Here is a 23,706-nt window from a genome sequence, read left to right as displayed (position 1 = left end):
TTTGCCTTCTTCCTGTAGTTTTCACCCACCCACCTTTCTTTCATTAAACCCTTTTAACACTAAAGAAACTCCTGCAAAGGTATGTCTAATGCTATGTTTCTTGCTCAGCTATACTAGTTCCACATTTTCCATTTCTTTACCTTCTGCCCCAACTCCTGAAACAGTAAAGCCAAGGCTTCTGTAAGGTTCAGGGCTGCTTCTAATGAAGGCAGATGCTAGACCTGCATGATGCATATTTGTTTCTAAGACTGAAAACAGTCGTTTCAGAGATGCCACATATTAAACTAAATTGAGACCAGAGAAATTCAAGTCAGGAATCAGCTGTTGTCCGAGAGATTTGGTAGGCTTGAACCCAAGTTACTCCTCTTCTCCTCCTCTGAGGGACTGACCCATTAGCTCTTCCTGATCTCAGCATTTCAAGGCTGCTGTCACCAGCTTTGTGACTCCCATTTACTAATCAGGCAGCAACTTTGGCTGTCTGTAAGAAAACCATTGGTTCTCATCCTCATGCAGTATAGCATTTTTTCTACAACAATATGACAAGAGCTATCTCTTGAGGTGGCAGTACAAATGAAAGAAAGGTTATTAGGTTTTGTCCATCAAATCCAGTTTGTGATACTGAGGATATTCAAATGACCCAGACATAAACTCACAAAGACTTCATTAGCCTTTGACCAGCCCTAGTTAATTCATATTGGTCATGTAGATCCTCTGATTTCCTGTCTTCTTTGGGAGAGTGTGTTCTTGTAAATGGTAGATAAGCCAGACTCTGTTTAGACCTGAACAGTGATAGCTTCATTCTCCTTCGGCCCTGTAAGCTCTGCTGTGGGAAGGTTGGCAGGAGCATTTCCTCACAGAGCTTGGAAGCAACCCATTACCAGTTCAGGCTGGAAGTGCCTGAGGAGCTGGCACTATCCGCAGAGCCTGATGGCAGAGCAGGGCACCCTGCCTGCATACCTGCTGGACCTATCTGGGTGTTTAGTAGGCCAGGCTGCACTCTAACCCAGACACGTGACAAACACACTGCAACCTGGATTGCCGGGGTCAGACCCAGCTATATGCCAGCTCTAAATCAAGCTAACATCCTCACAGATTAGTTCTGTGGCTAACGGCCAAGGGTTTCCCCCACAAAGACCTCTTCCCCCTACTGCTGTGTTGGAAGCACTCTCATATTTGTTGGGTACCCCCACAGAAGTACAACCATGTTACTCATCTCTGTGTTTAAAAAGACAGAGATTACTTTTTGTTGACTTGTTCCTTGTTCCTTTTTCCTTTTTCTTTTCTCTTTTCACTCCCTTTCCCTCTCCTTCTCTTCCCTGTTTTTCTCCCCTTGGCTTGTGGTCTGACAAATTTATTTTCCATTCTTCATAGGATTGCCCAATGATGTTGATATTTGTTATGGTCTGTGTTGCATTTTTACAAACATTTGGAGCACAGACATTCACTCTACTGGTCTTCATCAAAAAATAAGAGAGGCAAAAACAAAGGTTTGGATTTACAAAACAGTCAGAAGAATTTTGCTTTTTCATCTAGGGTGATTTGTATCTAGGCTTAGTACACCACTGGCTTGTACTGTGGGAGTTTTGGATGCTGAGACTTTTACTCTTCTGTACTTGATAATAACCACTTTCTCTCAGCCATTACCTCACAATTCAGTCTTTAAGTACTATAAATAAACAGAAATGAACCACCCTGAAAATTCAACCTGTCGTCACCAAACTTCAGCAAGTTTGAATGATCAAAACTCAGGATTCAACACCCTGGGTGTGTTAGAGCTCAGAAGACAACACCAAGCCAAAGATTTGAACTTTCAGAACTTAAAACTCAGACAACTCTCTTACAACTCTCAGAACAAACCCCATAGATCTGGCCTCCCTGATAAATATTTTCGGAGAAACACAAGTGTGAAAACTATGGCCTGAGCTTACCATGATTTATCATATAGTAGTTAGTTTTCTGGGAAGAACTCATTAAAAATAAGACCTTCCTAATGATCACATGAGTATGCAATGAATGTGTATGTCACTCTTCCTGCTACCCCCATTTGTTTTTTGTTTTTGCAGTTTGACCGCCACCCTTGCAAGTGTTGGAGCTGCCAGTATTCCCAGCGCAGGACTTGTCACTATGCTTCTGATCCTTACTGCAGTGGGTCTCCCTACCCAGGACATCAGTTTGCTTGTTGCTGTTGACTGGCTTTTGTAAGTTGTGCTGATTCCACTGCTCAGTGCAGAAAAAGCAGTGCTTGTCCATAGTGCTTTACAGGCATTGATCTTAAAGAACTATAAGACTCTTCTCTACAAGTGAAGCAAAGGAGGAAATAGGCTATTTGATGAAGTAGGAGGCACTGAAAGCAGCTTCTCAGCTGGTACAAATTGTACAGAGCCCCTGAAGTCATTTATTATGAGCCAAGGATCTTCTTGTAAGGCCTTGGGCTCATCCTCATATATTTTCTTCTTCCCAATGATGCCTCTCCATCACATACATAGCTCAAGAGCAGTTTTCTGATCTTTGCTTTCATATTTCTGTTTCTTATAGTTCTGGTCTAAAATGAAGGATGAATGCTGAAAATGCAGGTTCCATCAGGATGTTGTCAGCAAATTACAGAGTGATTTGGGTATTTGTAGTACCAAATGTTTTATGCTTGTAGTGAGGAAAATCTATTTCTTTTTGTACATAAGAAAGTAAAATACTTTTAAGAAACTGTTCTAGAGCAGTATATAAACCAAAGCCAAATATGAAAGCAAACTGAAAGAGAGAAGATCATTCCCTAGTTTGATTTTACTGAGATCTCTCTCAAACTAGAAAGACCAACTTTCATTTTCAAGGACTTCGGATCAAAGTCCTGCAGTGCCATTGCAGGTCCTCCGGCAAGAAACGGCTAATCCACAGATAGTTTTCTAAGGCCTTCTTCTTCAACATTTGAATACAGAAGATGTAAATATAGACAGAGCATCTGCCAAGCCACATCCTTTCTCATGTCTTTTGACAATGTGGATATCTTTCTGTCACATGCGCAGAGCTGACAGGGACTCAGTAGTCCTCTAAGTTGTACTGGCCTCTAGAGGCTTTTATATTGTCCTGTACCGCTGCAGTGCAGTATATTCTGGTCAACAGCCATCTCTCCCGTAATATTCTTTTACATAGTAAAGACGTATGTTTCTGCTGTGCCAGCCGTGGTGCTGAGAAGGGGAGATATAAGTACCACTCTGTACTATTTGTGCATTTCCTCCTACACTAGCAGCCTCAGCTGACCGCTTCTGGTAGCTTTCAGTCCCAGATACACTACTAAAATAATGCAGGAAGGAATAGCAGAGTTGAGAATGTGAATATAAAATAGAAATTTAATTTTCTGTCATTATCTTTTGGCTTATTGAGAAGAAATCAAGAACTTGGTCAATCCTCTGACATGTATTTTGGATCTACTGCTATACTCTATCTGTTATTACCTATCTTGTCTCTAAGAATTGTGAAGAATAGCATGCAGCTCCAATTTCTGCTTCAGGGAAAAACGAAAGAGGAATTTACAGCTTGGGAAGTCAAAGGAAAAGATGACTTACATATTTTATATATAACAATATCATGATATCATGACTTAGAATGGTGAAATGAGGCAGGGTTCAGCAGTCAGAGTACAGCTGGCATAGGGAAAAGTGTGATATTCTGTGGGTTTATTGTATTTATGAGGTCATGGTTGAAAACAGGAAAGTGGCATAGGAATCTGCAACTGGGAGGAGGAAAGCAAAAGGGAGGTACATACTCATTTTAAATATATGTTTTTGCTGGCTCTCAAAGTAAGCAAATAGGTAGGTTTTCCACAGCTGGTAGGAGGATGTGCAAAAGGAGCCTGTGGTTTATTTGTTTTTTTAGGGAAATGTCATTTAAAAATATTCCTGTGGACTGAGAAGCTCTGCCCACACTAGCAAACCTCAGAGTTGTAAGTTTACCAGCAGTTCTGATCCACTTGTAGGTGTTGCATTTCAGGCTCGGCTTCAGCAGCATTGTTACCACTGGCTCATCCAACCTGCTTAGGAAATAAACACGTCTGTGCTGTGGAGCTGTAGCAGTGATGAATGTAAGTATAGGAAGGATAGTACTTCTGAAAGAAATGTTTCAAGGTATCTTTCCAAAATAAATGCCAGGCAAAAGAACCTTTCAGCACAAACGGTTGGGTTTGGATCCTTCTGGCCTAAAAATCAGCAGTGCAATTGCAGTATGATTCGGAATTGAAAGGTAGAGGGAAAAGGGAAAAGAGATGAAAAAGGAGATGAAAAGCTCTGTGTCATGCCACTAGTGCTGCAAAGTTAAGACAAAGTTTGTTGGTGGAAGTGTTGTGCTAATTAACATATGTCAACACATATATCAACATATGTCAACAGCTAATAGCTTTATTTTTCATCTTCCAGTGTTTGTGTTGTGGTAGCCACGATGATCTAATGAGACATGGAAAATGATGTTGCTGACATTGCTGATGTTAAGAAAAGGCACACAAACCAACTTTTGAGCAAGCTTTTGGGCACACAAACCAGAGCTAAAGAATATCTGAAATGAAAAGTCATAAAAAGATATTTTCTTTACTTACAAGCATTGTCTTCTTCCATTTCTTTAGATCTTCACATAATGTTACAGCAGTATTTCTAACAGAATGTACAGGAGAAAGTTAGTAAAATATTTAAGACCCAATTCCAGCCACTTTTCTGGAACCAGTGTGTAGTTGCAACCAGCCATGTAGAAATATGTGGAATAGCTCTTTCATAACATTTCAATTGCAGATAATGAAAACTTTAAAAAAATGTCCTACTGTATGCATTTTTCAGTATTTCTGATGAAAGAAAATATCAGAACATCAATTGATTTTACAGTACTACCATCAGCTGAAACTGTGGTCTTACCAAAACAAGTTTTGCACAATATGGTCATGGTGTAACATAAAGCTGACTTTTGATTGTCCTTAGACTTGACACTCTCCCCTTTAAACTGGAGCCAAAAGGTTTCTGTATCGATTCCTTCTAAAGCCTCTCCAATATCTAGAGATTAGGTTGCTCAACGTTTTCCCCTCCCACGCATACATACACAGTGTGAGCTCTTTCACCAGGCAAGTTTCCCAAGATTTCACAACTCTCATAGTTTCTGAGTTTAAAATTAAGCACAACACAGCAGTGACATTTAATAGGACAGTAATTATATGCCAGCAGCTGGAATAAAACCAGCTGCTTTTGCTCTAGCCAGAAGCTGGCTACTTTCCAGATGTGAGACTGACAAGCTTAGCACATATCATAGCACAACCTCTAATACAGTGGTATTTTGCAGTGAAGAGAGAGGAATTAGAGAAAATGGGCTTGGATGGCTGATCCGGTATTTAAACCTTCATTCAGTAACTCAGAAAATGATTGCTTGAGTTCTGACTGTTCCTGGGCTTAGATCTAAATTCAGAATATTCACACCCAGTTGACGTCTGGGTGTTATGAACAGGGCCTTATATAAATCAAATTAAACTATAGAAAACAGGAGCTCTTTCCTATAATGACAAAGAGGTATGGCAAGTTAAACATGTCACCTGGTCTGACTTAGCAGGTGTGCTAAGATTTTAATCTCCTTTCTAAAATCTGGTAAGGTTGATATACTCAAGCTTCCAGGGAACAGGAGTAACTTTTTTTGCATACTAGCATGCTATATATGTACTATGATATTACTAACAAGGGGGCTTGATTCAGTTCTTCTCATTTCTATTCCTTTAATCTACATTATTAAGCTTCATGTTCTTCTGATTTAAGCCAGTTTGAGGAAATTAGGCATTAGCCCTTATCAGGATTTAAAGAATTACTTCCCAATTATTCCAAAGCCCCTTCTTACCAGATGCTGAGTTGGCTTTTGAGAGAGAACTTTGACTTTCAGTCCCATTATTCCTCTCAGAAGCTGTTATGGACAACGCAGAAGTAGCTGTGTTGAGGCAAGTAATTTACTAGACTGCAACTTTCCTATATTGATTTTGTTTATGTCATTCCAGCATAGCTGGAATTAATTGGTTGGTTGTTTTTAGCAAAAGAGTTAAGTACAGTCTTCTCTGTTCTTCTTAGGGTGTTCTTTGGCCCAAAAGAGGTCAGTGGCACTTTGCTGTTGATTCCTGACAGACAAGAATTTATACTTTCTGTTGTAAGGAACTTGTTTACTTCGGTTCACGCAGCATGTTCTGCAGCATTATGCAGTTTGTATTGCTGAATCTCTTGTCTAGTAGTACATACACATGGGCTGGAGCACCTCCTCAACTGACCCTTTCAGAATTTGGATTGTGCCTCAGTTATATGTATGTATTCTCTCCACCTTGTTTTTTTGGCATCCTGTACTATCCCTCCATTGTCTGGTATCAGTGAATCCTTTCAAAATTTAATACCACTCATACAAAAAAAAATTAAGCAGGTCATCTCTTTTGTGGAGCTATATTGACGGGTTTAGTATATTTGAAGGTCTTAATTAAAAATTACACTTGGGAAGTTGTATTTTCCTATTCTGCCACTCTGACCAGGTTTAAAACACTCTTCACAGGCATGGGATGAGAACTGTGTAAAGTATTTCATTTGTGTGAAGCAAAATTGGAAGGATGTTTTCCTCCTACGGGTTGTTGGTTTGTTTGTTTTCCGGGGGGATTATTGGAGGGTTTTTTTCCTTCTGGGTAATCTTTTGATGACAAAAAAAAAAAATGAACTGCTTCAACTAAGATTACGCCACAAACTCCAAATATGTAAGCATGATAATGTAGATAGGGAGAGGAGAAACCTGAAAGGGAATACAGTTCCACACCTGGGAAAGGCAGATATACAGATATTTAGAGCAAAGATGTTAAAAAGGGCTCAAGAGTTTGTATGGCCATGAATAGGCATGTGTAATGAATGTTTATCAGTTTGGGGTTTATGTATATATATATTTAGTTTTTTTTTTCTCAGTGTTCTACAGGAAAAGGAGATATCACACAAATCTAGTACCAGAGATACTACAAAGGGTGTTTTCAAATTAATCACTGTCATGGGAAATGAGGTCTTACATGCTGGCTTTTCTGCCACTTGGCAAACGTCCACACTGTTCAATCTGCCCATTTTGTGTAAATGAGTCTTTGTGGATATACCTCTGAGAATTAATCAGCGTAATAGCTTCTCTGACCTATTTGGCAAAGCTAGACTTAGTTGCTGCAGTAGCTTTAAATTGCAACCCTCAATTACAGGTTTTCAGGGGTCTTATGTTTAGTTCAGATATGAAGAGTCAAATTAGATTGTAAATTATTTCAACATGTGTGATACAGCCTACCTGCAGTAGGAAAGATGATACCAGAAGCCCATAGTCCTGTAGTGGTCTGTATGACCATCCCCCATTTTTGCAGAATTTTGGGCAGGTTTGGAGCAGAATTCTGAAATCAGGGAAAATCCACAACTGTCAGTTCACTGCTGACAAATAGAGCCACAGTCTAAAAACAAGACAGGAGAAAGGTGGCATGTCTCTCCAATGGCATCCTGTCCAGGAAGTGCCAACACATTTCTTTGTAATGAAGCATGTGAGCCTCTGTTGGCACCCTCCTATGACGAGGGGCACTCGTTACTGAAACGCTGCCACAGGATCATCATTTTGTAGGCCATGACCTATATTTGGTTGGCTCATATGCTGAGCTCTAGCATACAGTAGTGTGAGTGGGCATGCTGCCCTGCTAACAGATGACCATCTGTAAAGATGGTGCCCAGGAGAGGAGTTTCAATGGACTGAGCCTTATGGAGATATTGTTCCCCATAGTTTGCTCACTGAGAACAAAGGGAGAGGCCATTTATTAATCCATCCCAGAAATAAGAACACTTCATCAGATCAAAAATCCTTCTCTCTGGCTGCATTAAGTTCAGTGCTCTAACAAATTCAGATTAAACAAAGGGCAATGATATGAGCCTGGCACCCTGACATTGAAAATTCCAGCTCCAGAAACAGGTGCTGGAGAGATCTCAGTCAAGCACAGCTCTGTATCTTGGCTGTGTCTCCAGCACAAGTTCTTTGCCAAAATCCATGAGTATGAGCAGCCAGGACATGGAAGTTTGCACACCCTCCCTGTCTGAACAAGTCCCCAGGGAAAGCAAGCTTTTTCAATTTCACTTGAAAGCTCCCATCTTTCTGTTCTAAAGATTCCTTAAAGTTTTTGAAATAAATGCAGTAGTTGTAACATTAACAGGGCTGACATGCCCTACTTTTTCTTCCTCTGATGCCATTCAGCCTCTGCCTTTTGCTTCTTTTGTAGGGACCGGATGAGAACATCAGTCAATGTAGTGGGGGATTCTTTTGGTGCTGGCATTGTGTACCACCTTTCCAAGGCAGAACTTGACATCATTGATTCCCATCATAAAGGGCATGAAGACATGGAAATGACCAAGACACAGTCAATCTATGATGACATGAAAAATCATAGGGAAAACAACTCAAACCAATGTGTTTTTGCAGCTCACAACTCAGTCATAGTAGATGAGTGCAAGGTACCTTTCACATTTATGGATATTGAGACGTGTATATAGCACTGCATGCTTTATTTTATCTTATTTTTTAACCTGCATGTATTTTTCAAATTGTTCTGCAAATAACAATGTGACAACAAGGTCCATGAACCCCAGACATTTTGGATGAGTTTGAGCAGTTCAAAAGATGTTTTTTTGCACTCTTCTTAAAAGCTGTCATTTAAGGGGAAAAAAATCATGTACATTGTTTACATATCAAAAGGCAAGATACAGCGTATTATGGAATATGCCAAGGCGCAGAGAATATGGCATCACCTTCTATGGGCATTTACTTAATTTTCTATGGCAACAGAGAACTTAATTGCCAACCCAAATGAAGGATAGCTGCAATTCAGATACAGGTGTTGTCATTTGCTGACTGCCTTCCATGATATGCTGTTCAGAGATGGACATGTTGAATGCACTTTGGCATCAGAATGCTCCTGCACGCATACAGCATGCTTACGCTTTGCTTCCATCATCGTTCCTGAGTCATTAAGACACAAACATCATATTGTCTCTCTAATCCTTGCTGTAACTAACATGGATTATTAATAGTAATAATAACGTCTTGATCAGAGCAAAGTGAGCTTGAGAAACCCCACCAGATGAATGAGAAAACAGTTGGGGAAGTTAGTGGTTAAAAGTTTACTAAGCACCCACCACTAGGACAAGGCAGTTTACAATCAAGAGTTTTTGAAAAGGGGGAGAGAGAGAAACAAGCTGGAACTTTTTCTTTTTTTTTAATTTATTAATATCTGATATGATCCTGTATACTCTCTTTGACACAGTGAATTTGCCAGTTGAGCCTCCCTTAACCATTTATCCAGTCAGATTCTCTTGTATCTTCCAGTTGCCACAACTGAGCCATTATCTAACTGTGAATGCCTACACTAAGTCCATTAGCAGATCACCATATATATTGGAAATATAAGTCCTATTCTATCACTTTTTTCCTGTCTTCAGCCTGGCTGGAAATGTTCTTTAGAATATATTTTTTTCTGATGCTTACTTCTAGATAATGTCAGGCCAAAGCTGAATTTCCAGAGGAAAAAGTAATACTGAATTCAGGAAAGAAAAAACTTTCATCTTATCCTCAATTTTTCCCTGAATCTTCCACGTTTTTAATAAAATTATTTTTTAAAATATAAAGAAACATTTTGTTCTGATGTGGCTCTCCCCTTCCTCTTCTGACCCACCCTTTTTCCATGAGAAAAATTAAAGAAAAAAAATTTTGAGACAGAAAGAGAATACATGCATACACAAAATTAAAAATTGTCATTAATTTATATTTCTCAAAAAAAGAAGACACAGAAGAGATAAAAATTTGAAGGAAAAAAGAAACTCCCTGAAAAGAAAGATCTCATTTGATAAAAGTTTTTTTTCATTAAAAATAAGCATGTGCATACACACACACACTTTTTGGTTAAATTCTTTTGGAACTTTTGGAAAACGTTTTTTCAGTGAAACAGGCTGTGCTAATTTCAGTGGGATTAAGACAAATTCAGCTACCGTATATCAGTCTGAATCAGGTTCATGGAACTGAATACTGATAATTTTATCTCCTTCCAGTCTCTCAGATTTGCACAGAGATCCAAGTCAAGCTAGCAAGTAGTAGCAATACTTGCTGCACTTTCTTTTCTCCTTCAGTTTCTCTTATCAGTTGAGGCATCAGTTTACCTCAAAAATATGGATCAGTGATGTGGTATGTCATCCTAATCACACCCTTTAATTAAAATTTAGGACCAGTGATTTAGGAGCTAGAAGTGTTTGTACTTTTTCATTGTTTTAGGTTTGCTCTGCTTGCGATCTCATTTTGCACTTTTAAACTCATGAAAAGAGCCAGGGTTTACTGGATTGAGCACAAGACTGACTTTGAGCAGGTCACTTGTCCATGTGTCTGTCTACGAGCTGCCAAAAGGACGTGGTGTTACAGTCTACTTTATAAGCTATGAATATATGCTGACATTTGCAAAGCATTTGGATCATGTTGAAGTGGTCTACAGCTCCCAAATGTTAGAGTGGCAAAAGCAACAGAGTGTAGAATTTGGGGCTTCAAAACAGCCAGCTGTTAAATCTGAAGAGACATCTCTTCATCCTGTCAAATGCACTGGTGGGTTGGAAAGCTCACTGCAACTCTGGTCAGAATTTGGAAAAGCTGATCTACTAGCATGTCCTTTCTATTTACTTTCTGTAATATATTCCATGTATAATTCCATGTTAGTTTATAATTTTGCATGGTCAATGTATATTTTTAATAAGTAGTTTACCTTTATATGGGGGTAGAGTGGTTGTTATTGCATGATATTTTTGTATTTTTTTATTATATTTCACATGACTCTATGTGATTTTCATTTCTGAATAAGCTGTTAATTCCTGTATTTGCATGTCTCCCCCTTTCAATTATCTAAGAAAAAGCTTGACTTTGTTTCAAAAATCAGTGCATTTTGTCATGTTTCCATGTCCCAATGCTTCCATGCATCCAGTTTATCCAGCATGGTGAATTTCAGCTCTGTCTTTAACTTTTCGTTTGAAGCTGAGGATGTTAACTTACAAGGTAAGTTAGGAAAGAGTGAGCCATCCATTTAGAATTAAATGAAAGGCTCTCTTACAATTATAAAGATCTAGATCACTTTTGTAAAGTTAAATTGACATTTTACCTTTTTAAAATTTTTTAAGTCATTTGTCTGGAGCTATCTTTCTTTAAGCATGGGTTTCTTTATAGTGATTTCTGGCATGCAACTTACTGGCCAGTGTTTACTGTGAGTTGGTAGATTACTATGGGTCTTCTACCATACTTAAAAACTAAAAATTTTAGCACATATCTGTACAGGCAAGAGTGATGTTTTGCTGTACTTTGTGTGAGACAAGCATAGCATTACTATGAATTTTTGGTCTGATTCTAGTCAAAATCTTTCACTACATTGTTAGAAATAGTGGTATGATGAACAATACTTTCACAGGATATCTTTTCCTCCATTTCTTTAAAGGTGGTGTAATTGTAGGTGAGTTTGTATAGATACACATCTATGATAATTCTGGCCTTTTATATTCTTCATGTCCTTGCATCAGCTATCCTGCTTTGCTAAGGTATTCCACTGAAAAAATATTACTTTCTACATAAAAAAAAATGTAACCTGTTTTTGAAATAATCCAAAGGAATCTATAGGAGATAGAAAGGAGCAGAATCTGAAATATTTATTAAAAAAAAAACTACCACAAAGACTAAGGAAATATGGAACTTTTTTCCTACTGCTAATGGTTTCCTAGTCAGTATAATAAATGAACAGGCATCTCACTATTTGGGAGTGTTGTGAATTCTGAATAAATACATTTTACATATATAATAAGGCATGGTGTATGTAATTCCTGTAAATATCATGATCTTCCATATAAAACTCATGACTTTTCTTGTCAAAAAGTGACTTGGCCTTTAAGTTGGTTGTTGATGATAATTACTTGCAGGTAACACTGGCAACCAATGGCAAATCTGCAGACTTCAGTGTTGTTGAAGAAGAGCCTTGGAAATGTGAAAACTAAGGGAAGAGATTCCTAGCTCCATCTTTAATAAGCCCTGAAGCTATCTTCTGGCAAAAGATATCATGATTAAAGAAGATTTCTCTTTTTCCTATTTAACATCTACAGTTTCTCCTTCCTTATAACTGAAACTTAGCAAAGATCTCATGAAGTCATTGTAGTGTCTTTGCCAAGCAATGATCCATAACCATCTGTCTCCCTTGTGTTACTGTTTGGATGATGCAGCTGGAGAATTCTCCTTGCAGTGCAATGTGCTCTCACCCACCTTCCCTTTCATTCAAGACACAGAGAATGTAAATGCTGCAAAATGGGAAGATCAAAGTGCCAGTATGGTTCACCACAGGGACTCAGGGTCACAAATACAAGAGAAACATAACACCTGGTAAACCTTCAAGTGTTTTGGTGACTCTTGTGGCATACCTGTTCTATTTAGCACTGTATGGCTAAAATATCTTTTGAAAATGTCCATAAAGATTTCTATTTGTTTTAATAATAACAAGCACTATTTTTGTGCCTAGTTGTACTTTAACTGAACCTAGATCCAGGGGCAAGATTAATGTATAGAAGTCAATAAATTATCCCAGATGTTTTGGTAGATCAGTGCAACTAATACTTAGCAACAAGACAAGATCTTAGACTTGTACGTGCATGTGATGTGGTTTTATCAGCTGTCCCAGGGCAGGTGCAGCCTTTATTTTGTGATGGGGCTGTGCTGCTTTGTGACCACAATGCATCATATAATACAAGGCAGTATTATTGCAGGAGTTTCTTCACTAAATCTATGCCTGATGTACAAATTACAGAATACCATGGCCTCAGTTATGCCATTCTTAATCACAGTAGGTAGCACCTTACTATTCAACCTGTTCCACTGATGTCAGAGGGTTTCCTCATATGGATGGGACTACTTAAGTAAGGTACTACTAAGATTGATCATGGATGTCATGGTTGGGTACTTGATAATGAGCTGTAAAAAAATTCCGAATCCATTACTCTAAAAAAATGAGAGTTTTTGAATATGATCATCAGTAGCATTTGGTATGAAGTGAAAGCCATCTTTCAAGTATGTATCATATTTCAGATAATGGCTAAATCCTGAATTCATTGCTAAGCCAAATTCCACATCAGGTTAATAGAATTTGGCCAGGGTTAGGACTGAATGAAGAATAAACCAGAATTTCAGGAGTTAGACCTGTACATTGAATATACACCTCTCTCTGTCTTTTGCAGAGTAACAATTCATATAACTCTCTAATGTCAGAGAAATGTTTCTTAGAGCACATAGTATCTGAATTAATGAGATGGTGTTTTGTCAACATACTATAGCTGACTCATCCTGTCAGAAGGAATTACAGTCACAATAATCACCCTGTGAAGTGTTTTTAAAGGTGCTTGCTAATACTCAGCAATTTTAAGACACTGGTGAATGACATTGTACTATTAGCAATGTTCTATAGCAAAGCTGAGCCTTGTGAGGCTCTACCCACAGAACATGCTTTGTGCAATTTTTGGGGGAGCTCTCAGAGGTTCTGAAAATGAATCAGAATATGAGAAAATGGCAGAAACCAGAACTGAAACATTTACGGATGTAGGCCATTCAGTGTCTGCGCTCAGACCTGTCGTGGGTTTAAACAGGAATAATGTTTTAACTGTAGAGTGGTGTTTGGCTCTGTAGAAGCTATTAAAATATAAATGTAATCTGCTTTTGCTCATCTGCATTCATATAAATATCTCTGAAAATGCACACGGACCTGAGCCAGCCAAGGCTAATTGCATGTTTAATGATGTGCAAGATCAAGTCCATTGTCAGAGTATCCCTCGTTTAAGCATTTGTTGTTGTGGATTATTTTTCTTGCCATTGTATTTTTGTCCTCACTTGCATGCCATGGCTACAATCCTAAGCAAAATGGCCTATATAATTTAACAAATACTGAACTACTGTTAATTCTGTAGGCCTGTAACATGTATCAGAGGTGGAGACCTTTTCTGGAGGTCTCCTGAAGCACCTTAAGGATTTTTTTTGTGAGGGATGGAATTGTAGGATATTCAGAGAATTGGTAGGCAGGTTGTCTTCTCTTTTCTTCAGTCATTGGTGTTAGCATATCCAGAGTTAACCTGTAGCTAGCTGCTGCTTCTCCCAATTTGCATTCAAAGACATTTTTACCCCTGGGTTATGTGCCAGAAATGTGCCTGGGATGGTGTGTAGGTACTCTGAAATGTTCCCTACTCTGAGGGTGCTGGCTCACATCGAGTGAAATTTGCTGTGACTTGGGTGGTAGTTATATCCAAGAATAACACACTGTGATCACCCCGGTTTATATCCAGCATTCTCGAGCTGTTTCATGGCACAGCTCACCCATGAATAGATGACTTTCCATCCTCTTCACTGTAGCAGTTTCTTAGAAGCAGCCACACTGATTGCTTGCCTTGAAAGTAGCTGTAGAAAACCGGTCCATACACTTTTAGCTTTCATTTTAAACTGTTTAGCAGTTGGAAACAAATAGGAATGCCAGCGGCATGTTACTAGGCAGCTCCATAAAATTACATATTGAGAAACACTTAGAATATGCTTACTTTTACCCACTTGGGATGTATTGTCCTTTGAAGAGTGTTGCTTTGGATGGAGACTAGGGGAGGAAGGAATGAGATGCTAGAAAAACCCCACCCACATAAGGGAGAATAAATTTGGGTCTTTTGATAGGACTAGAATAGCAGACTCTGATTTTAAATAGTAATTCTGTAGATACAGTAACTCAGGGACATTTCAAAAGATAATTATGATGGTATTTCTCTATTTAAATGTGGATGTGGGAGAAGGAGAAATGTTGGTTTTGGTATACTCCTGCCTGGCTGAATATTTAATAATTTACTCAGCCTGACTGAGTATTTAATATAGTGTTACTCCAACGCAGCACTGTATTTAACCATCAAAAAGCTTTCCATTTCTCTGGGAAAATGTAACTCACTCTTGGCTTGCATTCGTCAATTTGCTCATTCCACATGAGGCCTAGTTGCTACTTAACTAGATAAACAGAAAATAACCCAGGGACGAGCCACTTCAGCTAATACAAGGTTCACATTTCAGCAGGCAGTGCTGGTTACTGGCCAGTCTCTTTCTAGTTTCACTAGGAGTGTTGATGCATTAATTTGCATCTGGCAAATCTTTTGTATTTGTTCGCAGTGCTGGGGTGGCAAAGTTAAAGGAAAAGCACAGTAGAAAGTGATCTGTTTTCTGTGTAGCTCCTAAACAAATTAACATTTCTTTTTACATTCATCTCGTTTGCTGCTCTGTCAGTTCCCCCCACCCTTGTCTGTGCAACTGTAATATCCTTTGCCCTTCGGATTACTGACAGCACACTGGCACATGGAAACCTCTAGACCAGGCAAAGACTCAGTTAATTGTGTGCTTAATTAACTACACGCTTATGCATTTGCTTTACGCATTTACTGCTGAAGCTAGGTCAGCATTCTCCTAGTATCTGTTCATTGAAACTAAAGCACACTGTACATTAAAACTACAGAAGACATGGAGCACTTTGCTACTGAATTTCTTTCTTAATTGCTTCCCTTAGAAGACAAAGGCTGCACCAGAATCATAAGAAACATGCTTGGGTCTTATACGTGAAGGTGCTTCAAATAGGTGGGGGATAAGCTCTTTGAACCATATTATGGGATGTGGTCCTTCCATTTCAATCAGTGAAAAACTCAGTATGTCTTTGAAAAAGTGTGTTTGCTGTAGTAAAACCTGTGCCTGCAATGCTCTGACTACATGAAAGCCCCAGTGAAATCTATGGGAGTCACAGGCTTCCAGGAAATGTCAAGTCCTTTCCCGTTTCCATTAAGTTATAAGACATTTCACAATCCCATCCTAGGGAACAGTCTTTGTCTGCTATTTATAATGATGTTGATTCTCACATCCAAAAGATTTCTGCCAACTTGCTTCTTTTTTGCCTAATTGTTTATATGCTACAAGTGCAGCAATGAATTTAAAACTCAGCACAAAAATAAGGATCACTGTCATTACAGTTTGTTCCATTTCTTCCCTGAGATACAGCTGATCTCCATTTCTTTCTCAAATCACATGGAATTCCAAATTTTTTGCCACTTTAAAACATATGAGTAATATAGATTTATGATTTGTTTTCCATCACTCCCAGGGTCATTAGTTTTCCAGCAGTAGATCCTCAGAAGAGAAGACTGTTCATCTGAGAAGCTGCAGCAATAGCGTTTGGACAAATTTATTCTGGCAACTGCCTGAATTTTCTTTGCTTCCTGCCTTCACTTGTGTTGTTGCAGCCTTGTTGTAGCAACACAGCAGAATCGCACAAATCCCCAAACCCATAGGCAGTATTAAACCTCACCTCTGACATTCACTTCTATAATTATCTTTAAAAAGGCTCTGAGCTTTAGTATTGGGCTCAGAAGAATCCTTTTGTGGAGATGTAAAGGTAGAACTGTTTCTCATTTCATTAAGTTCCATTTGTTTATTTTTATTGCTGCATTTGAATTAATTTACAGAAGTATAAATAAGTGCACTTTATAAAAATGTACTGTAATATTATTCTGTTATGAGCCAGAAGACTATCCTTGATTTTATTACTGTGACTTCTAAGGCCACGATTAAGATATTTTTCATATTAGTTATTATGATAGGTGTATAGTCCATTGGGACAATTCACCTTGGCTATAATTCACCGTATAAGACTATGTAGAAGCTCCTGTTCCCAGCAGAAAGCACTCTTAGGAAGATGAGTTATTTTCTTCTCTCCAATCATATTGATGACTTTGAAGGAAAACTATTTACCCAATTTCCTTTGTCTGGATAGTGATATATACAGTGTAGCTTCAAGTACTAAAAAAAAAAAAAAAAAGGAATTGCAATACTGAAGTGTCAAAGAAGGCAGTCCAGCTGTAAACCAATTGTTCAGCTCCGATATTATTTTTGAAAGTGTTACATTCTTGCTCACAATTTACTTGAAACAAAGTGCGTATTCCTTCCAAAGTCATTGATCTTTCTTCCCACATAGACACCAAGGCTGTGTCTCTCCATGGTCCTCAGACAAAACACAGACTCTGCAGTTTTGCACACCTAAGGCAGTACTCCTGGTAAAGTCCCCAGCAACGCTGCCTGGGTACAGACTGCACAATGGGTGCCTCCCTCATTTTTTCCTCCTGATCATGTTTGATCTTAAATTGAAATCTACTGTTATGAATGAGTCAAACTGCTGCTGATGCCCAGGTGCTGGTAATTCTTTGAATTCTTATATGATTGGGCTCTGTGGCACAAGGCTCTGAGGAACCATCCCTTGCATGTGCCCACCATCCCAGGGACACCTTCCCTGCTTGAGGGAAACCTGGTAACTTCCCACTACCACGTTGGTACAAATCCTAACAGATAGGGTGGTTGCACAGTTGCAACTATGAGTCTTATGGAAAACTCAGGCTCCAAACATTGAAAAAACCTAGAGCGTATGACTGAGTCACTGAGGAGGTCTCTACTAGTCCAGAATGGAAATAACCAACAGGCTAATGCAGGATTTGGGGAGGCAAGAAAACTTGTGAGATTTCTCACTTCACCCAACCTTTGATCCCCTTTCACTTCTAACTACATTCTGCTGCAGAGACAAGGCTGATCAGTGCCAGAATGTCCACTCCTTCTAGCCTGATTTTTCAAAATTCAGGAGTCCTGCAATTGTTTTTAATGATGCTCTGTGGCAAACACCATTACACGAAATGAAACTGTCATAGGCAGCATCACACAACCTGGATTGTCTGGTACCCATGTATTGCTTTGTACATAAATAGTATAGTTTGCAGGGATTTTTGTATCATTCTTTTCTATGTTTTTCTACAGTTTTACAAAGACTGTATGCAAACTGTGTTTACAAAGTGATTTTGCAGTCAGTATTGTAGATTATAGTATTTCCGTTTTGGTGTTTTGTATGGGCTTGTGATTTCTTGTGTACTACAGGTTGTCCTTCCTTCTTAAAGACAATTGCATACACTTCCATCCAACATATCCTGCTCCTTTCTTAAATATATCCCATTTCCTGTGATCTGGTGTGAACTCTAGCTTGTAGAATGCATGAGAAAAAGCTGCATATGTATTTATATTGTTAAATATTGTATGATCAATACTGATTTAGTTATTAATACAGGTTTTAGGGGTTTGTACTTGTTCTCTGGAAACTACAGTGTAGACTGAACTGAATTACCTAGTGTCTGTAATTTACAGACACACTAATATTTTCTTATAATGTTTTCTATACAACCGTATAAGGTAGGGGGATAATCCTTTAAAGGTGATAAGAAAAAAAAAACAGTCTTCTTATAACATTTAGGATCGGTGAAATATTTTTGTGTTATGTTTAGTGATGAATTATAAACCAAGCACAAAATGCAAGAAGCAAATAGGAATTTCAAGATGTCCTTAAATGCTGCAGTTCATTATGGAACAATGTTATAATAACCTGAACAATCTTCTAGATTGACTATCTTGGGCAATCGTCCCTCATTTTTGTTTTTTCCTGGTGTTACCTTTGCCAGATCCTGCAGTTCTTTCTTAGGATCTGATCATGTATAATTGACTGACTCAGAATACAGTTTATAGAAAACTGGAGATCTGAGTAGGCAAAAAATATTTTATCAGGTGCCCAGTCCATCTTCATATGTATATGAGTTCAGCCTGTGGAAAGAGTTCTTGATTAGGCCATGTACTTTTGCCTTCTTGAAAAGGGACCAACAGAACCACCATGGGACCCATGTAATTGAGTAGCATCTGTACAAATACCTCCTGCTTTCTTATGTATTTTAAAGAGAAAACCACTATATTTTTATCCAGGACAAGTAAGAGTTGCTTCTCTGTTATGGTCATCTGTTCCCATTAGGCAAATACCTGTTGGCATTAAGGCCATGGCTACAATAATTTCTATTTAATTAACAAGAAACTGTTTTTAGAGGAATAAAAATAAATCAATATAAATATTCATAACAATTATATCACAAAAAAATCTTTCATGCCTACTAGCTCTTTGACTGTGATTCAAAGCAAAGAAAACATTGAATAGCAAGTAGTGCTATCCCAGTATGACTGATACTAGGTATCTATCTCTTCAACTATTCAGAAATCTATGGGGCCATGTTATTCTGCTGAGGTTTTGGAGACTAAATTTCTAGTAGATATACATGTAGGAAGTGTGTTGATATACCCTTGTATTTTAATCTCTTTCTTGTATTTTAAATCAGTTGTATCAGGTATTACCTTAATAGGAACCACAGGTAGAATAGTGCTGAGTTACTAATAGCTGTAAAACCTTATTGATACCAGTTTTGACATTTTGTTGAAGCATGATGTCCAGTGCCTCTCTGCACTTAGTGTAGGTAATATAGCTATCAACATGTAATTTCAGTGAAATGGTGTATACAGTATGCGTAGCAGTGCTTTAGTTTAATTTAATTGGTTTCTGTGTATTGAGCCATAGTAGAAAATTAGACTGTCTTTTAAAGTTTTGTTTTGCTTTCTGTTTTTCATTTGTATCTGGGTTTGTTTCCTTTTGGCCATTCAGCTGATTAGGTTCCACAGCTTGGTAACTGCTTTATCTGTCTATTGTGGAGTATCCTGTTCTGATAACATTCAGAATCATATATGCAGCCAACTTATTGTAAATGTTATTTTTAGTTTTCAACTACCTAACCAGTGTGGTACATGTTAGTACCTGCATGTGTGTAGTTCCCTGGCAGTAAGTGAAAGTGATTCCAGCATAGATTTGCTGTCTTGTGAATGCAGTTGTTATACATTAAGAATTAATGTTTACGTACAATGATTAGTTTCTGTTGTGTTTTCTTCTTGTTGGCTTGAAATGTTGGGACCCTTTATCACCACAAGTAAGTCACTGTTTAAATTGGCACAGTGAATAAGGGGAAATCGATGTAACTGCATTCCCACTGGATTCCCTGGCTACTTTTGACTCTTTGTGCACTGTGCATCATTCAGCCCTTAGTCACATCACAGCATCGCGGGATCCCTCTGAGGCACTTGAGTTCATCCTTGACCACAGCTGCCAGCAAAACAAGTGCAGTCACCCGTCTGTGACTGGGCAAGGCTGCAGGCAGCAGGGGGCTGCTGGATCTCTCCAGAGTGCCCAAGAAGTCAAAGTAGGAATCTCTGCTTCATCCCCTTGGCAGGAAGAGTCTCTGAGAAAGATGAATACGCTCATGGGCGAAGGTGCACTGTTTCTTTAATTGTCAAAAAAGGATACTAATAGTTATTGGAAATTAAATGCAAAGCTAAATGCTTCTCAAGATACTGTGGCTGTTGTACAGGCCTGTTATATGCAAAAAGTGTGTCTGATCATAAACAAGACATATGAACTATGTAGTCAGTGGCAAAAATCTGAAATCAGGGCTACAGTTCAGATCTGTGAGAAAATAAGACCTTTCTGGGGCAAAACCTGAAGGTGGTTCTGAAAGAACTTGGGACAGCAAGAAGAAGCTGGTTCATTCCTAGATACCCTGGGCCTAGATCTCATAAATATAATCATCCCCTGTAAGTGGAAGGAGATCAAAATCAGGCCCCAAAGCACAGGATGTATCCTACTTGGTGAGTCACATTACGATGCTTTAGTATGAATTGCACACTACAGTACTGTGTGCTGCCTATTCATCATCCCTTGCCCCATCTTAAAAGTGTCCAGACACAAGCTGGAATGTTTTGAGGTGTTTCACGTAAAAATGATAAAAAGGAAGAGGGATAAGGTTCGTCTTTTCCTTGCACTCAAAAAGTTCCCCAGATTTTGAAATTACATACTGTACAGTATCTATAGCACAGTTTGTTTAAGAACTAATGAATGCAGATGATAAAATTTCTCCCATCTCTAGGCTCTGTTCTTGTATATTGTTATTGGAATGCCTTGTAGACTGAGTCTATTTTTGTAGTTCAGATCCTTTCCTCCTTCCAACGATAGGTAGTCATTTGCTTTTAATACTTTCTTAGGGTGTGAACAAATTTCTGTAACTTTAATGTATAAAACAAACTAGACATTCTTTCTATACTGGAAGTAGATGTGAATATAATATTTCACTAAGTGTTGTACCTCTTATGTACATATCATCAATAAATGTTGATTCATAATTTTCATGGCTTATATCTGTGAGTTTCAATGTCAGCCTGGGTTCAATATGGGAATGTTTGGGTAGGAGTTTAGATAAAGCAGTCTGATGTGAGCTCTTTAGCTTAGAGAAGAGGAGACTGAGGGGTGACCTCATTAATGTTTATAAATATGTAAAGGGCAAGTGTCATGAGGATGGAGCCAGGCTCTTCTCAGTGACATCCATTGACAGGACAAGGGGCAATGGGTGCAAGCTGGAACACAGGAGGTTCCACATAAATATGAGGAAAAACTTCTTTACGGTGAGGGTGACCGAACACTGGAACAGGCTGCCCAGAGAGGTTGTGGAGTCTCCTTCTCTGGAGACATTCAAAACCCGCCTGGACGCGTTCCTGTGTGATATGGTCTAGGCAGTCCTGCTCCGGCAGGGGGATTGGACTAGATGATCTTTCGAGGTCCCTTCCAATCCCTAACATTCTGTGATTCTGTGATTCTGTGAGAGGCTGCCTGTTCTGAAAACTGCAGGCAGGGCAGAAGATGGACCTGACTTTGCCGAAGTGTTAGAAATCTCACCCCTCACTGTATCCTCCAAATATTCCAGGGTGCCAGCTGCAACAGAGCTTGTTTGCCCCAAAGGTCAGGATGCACTAACTACAGTTCTTGGCAATGAAGTCTAGAAAAGTGGAAAGAGATGTTAGAAGAGTAGGAGGATACAATGCAATGGTTGCAGTTGCTTTAGAAACCTACTTCCCTCCCCTGGCTGCTAAAAAATAAATCTCTTCCTCAGTCTTTCTAAAAAAATAATAAATAAAGCCTTTAACTGAACCCCTGGAGCACTTTGTAAAGAACTCAACTATATTTAATACGTGAATTAAGAGATGCTCATGGAGTGAACCATGGCCCAGATGACTGGCAGTTGCTAAGTATGGAGAGAAAGCTCTGACATTTATGCTCAGAGTAGCACACATTACAGAAATAGTGTAACTGCTGTTGTGTCATCAAGACACATAACCGAAACCGAGGTTGTGCGCTTTAACAGTCTGCACAACCCTGGGCTTACTTCCTACTAAACTAACCAAGGCCAGCATCCACTTGAGAAGTTTCCAAAGAAAAATCCAGGCATGGCAGAAAGTGGCTTTGGCAGCGCTTCAGCTGGCGATCTGCCCTCTGAGTCAGTAACGAACCAGGTCCTAATGCAGTGCTAGGAAGGTCTTTGGGCAAAAGATGAATTAGAGGCCCTGGCTATCTGCTGCCGTTTCTGTACCACGTTGCCGCTTTCTGCCAGAGGCAGAAGCATCCTGATCTGGCCTCATCAACAAGGTTGTTAATAAATGCACGCTGCTGATGTAAAATTCCCCCCAAAGTTTGTTGCACTCAAGATTCCCCATCACTGACATATTTTATGTGCACTGTGTACGTTTAAATTCCTTCCATAAAAGGTGGTTATTCTTTTGTTACACATCATTCCAAATAGTTTAAAATGAAAGGCTCGACACTGTGACCTATGTTTGTTGCTTTTTTCAAAGCAATGTTTCTGCGAGAATGACCTAAAAAAACCAACCCATGCAGGAGCCAATTCTGCAATTATATGAAGTTGTCCCTTTTGAAAATACATACTCCAAAGGCTGATTCTCTAAGCCCTTGCAAGCCCCTTGTGTGCCTCTCTTTCTCCATGTCCTCAGCCTTAGAGAAAAAGATTATTTCAGGAGTGTCTTTGTATCTGGAATGTGTCCCTCTCTACAGGAACGCATCTGCTATAATGTTCTGTGAAAGACAATGAATCATGAATCATTGACCCATATTAAGAGATATTTCTATAACCCGTCTCAGACATGAAAGAAAAAGGAGAGAACACTTCAGGGTTGCTAAACCTCAGTCAGTCTTCTCCTTTGCATTAGATAGTACATGTAAACAGGACAAGGATATGAAAGAAACAGGTGGCCCCAACTTACATTGCTTTAGGAGGAAAACAACATTAAAAATGATACTCAGTTGGGCTAGCAAGAGTTATTTGCAGCAAGTACTTATACTGCAAGCATGTACAAATACCCTGGCAGGGTTTAGTGCCACTGTGCTGCCGAAGCTGCCCCGAGCTGTGCACAGTCCTGTGCAGGCACACAAGGCTGAGGCAGCTTCACAGCCTCAGCAGGTGGCTGTCTGCTGTCTCGCATGGACAGCATGCAACGGAAGTGCTCTTCTGCTACAGCAGGTGCAGGAAGGAAACTAGATAGCACGCAAGATCAGGTCTTGCGGTCATGGCAGCGTTAGCAAGGCAGGCATGTTCCGTGGTGATAAGCAAAATGTATCTGTGCAGACAGATGATAAATTACAAAGCTGACTGCTGCCCACCGAGACTTGCAGGGATGGGATCCAGAGGAACAAGGCCTCACAATGTTCATGGCACTTCTGTAGCAGAAGGATGAGTATTTAGAAAAGAAACCTAGGGTCTGTCTTTCACAGTGTTGTGGTGGTTATGCTCACTCGTGACTGAACTAAAAATATGTTCGCCTTTCCTGTAGTCATTTGTAAGACTGATCTAACTCCATTTG

At 39.1% G+C, this 23,706-nt stretch overlaps 1 protein-coding gene across 1 annotated transcript in view; it reads left to right on the top strand.

Moving 5' to 3' along the window:
- Positions 1–12,053, top strand: part of SLC1A2 (solute carrier family 1 member 2) — a 28,961-nt gene extending 16,908 nt beyond the window's left edge. Inside the window, exons 8-10 of the mRNA XM_068398799.1 lie at positions 2,064–2,198; positions 8,264–8,495; positions 11,979–12,053. Of these exons, the coding sequence (XP_068254900.1) occupies positions 2,064–2,198; positions 8,264–8,495; positions 11,979–12,053 (442 nt within the window). The remainder of the gene's footprint in view (positions 1–2,063; positions 2,199–8,263; positions 8,496–11,978) is intronic.
- The last annotated feature ends 11,653 nt before the right edge of the window (positions 12,054–23,706 follow it).

This window comes from Nyctibius grandis, chromosome 4, assembly GCF_013368605.1.
Source record: "Nyctibius grandis isolate bNycGra1 chromosome 4, bNycGra1.pri, whole genome shotgun sequence".
NCBI lineage: Eukaryota > Metazoa > Chordata > Aves > Nyctibiiformes > Nyctibiidae > Nyctibius > Nyctibius grandis.
Note: the sequence above shows the minus strand (reverse complement) of the source record. Positions and strands in the feature narration are given on the sequence as shown.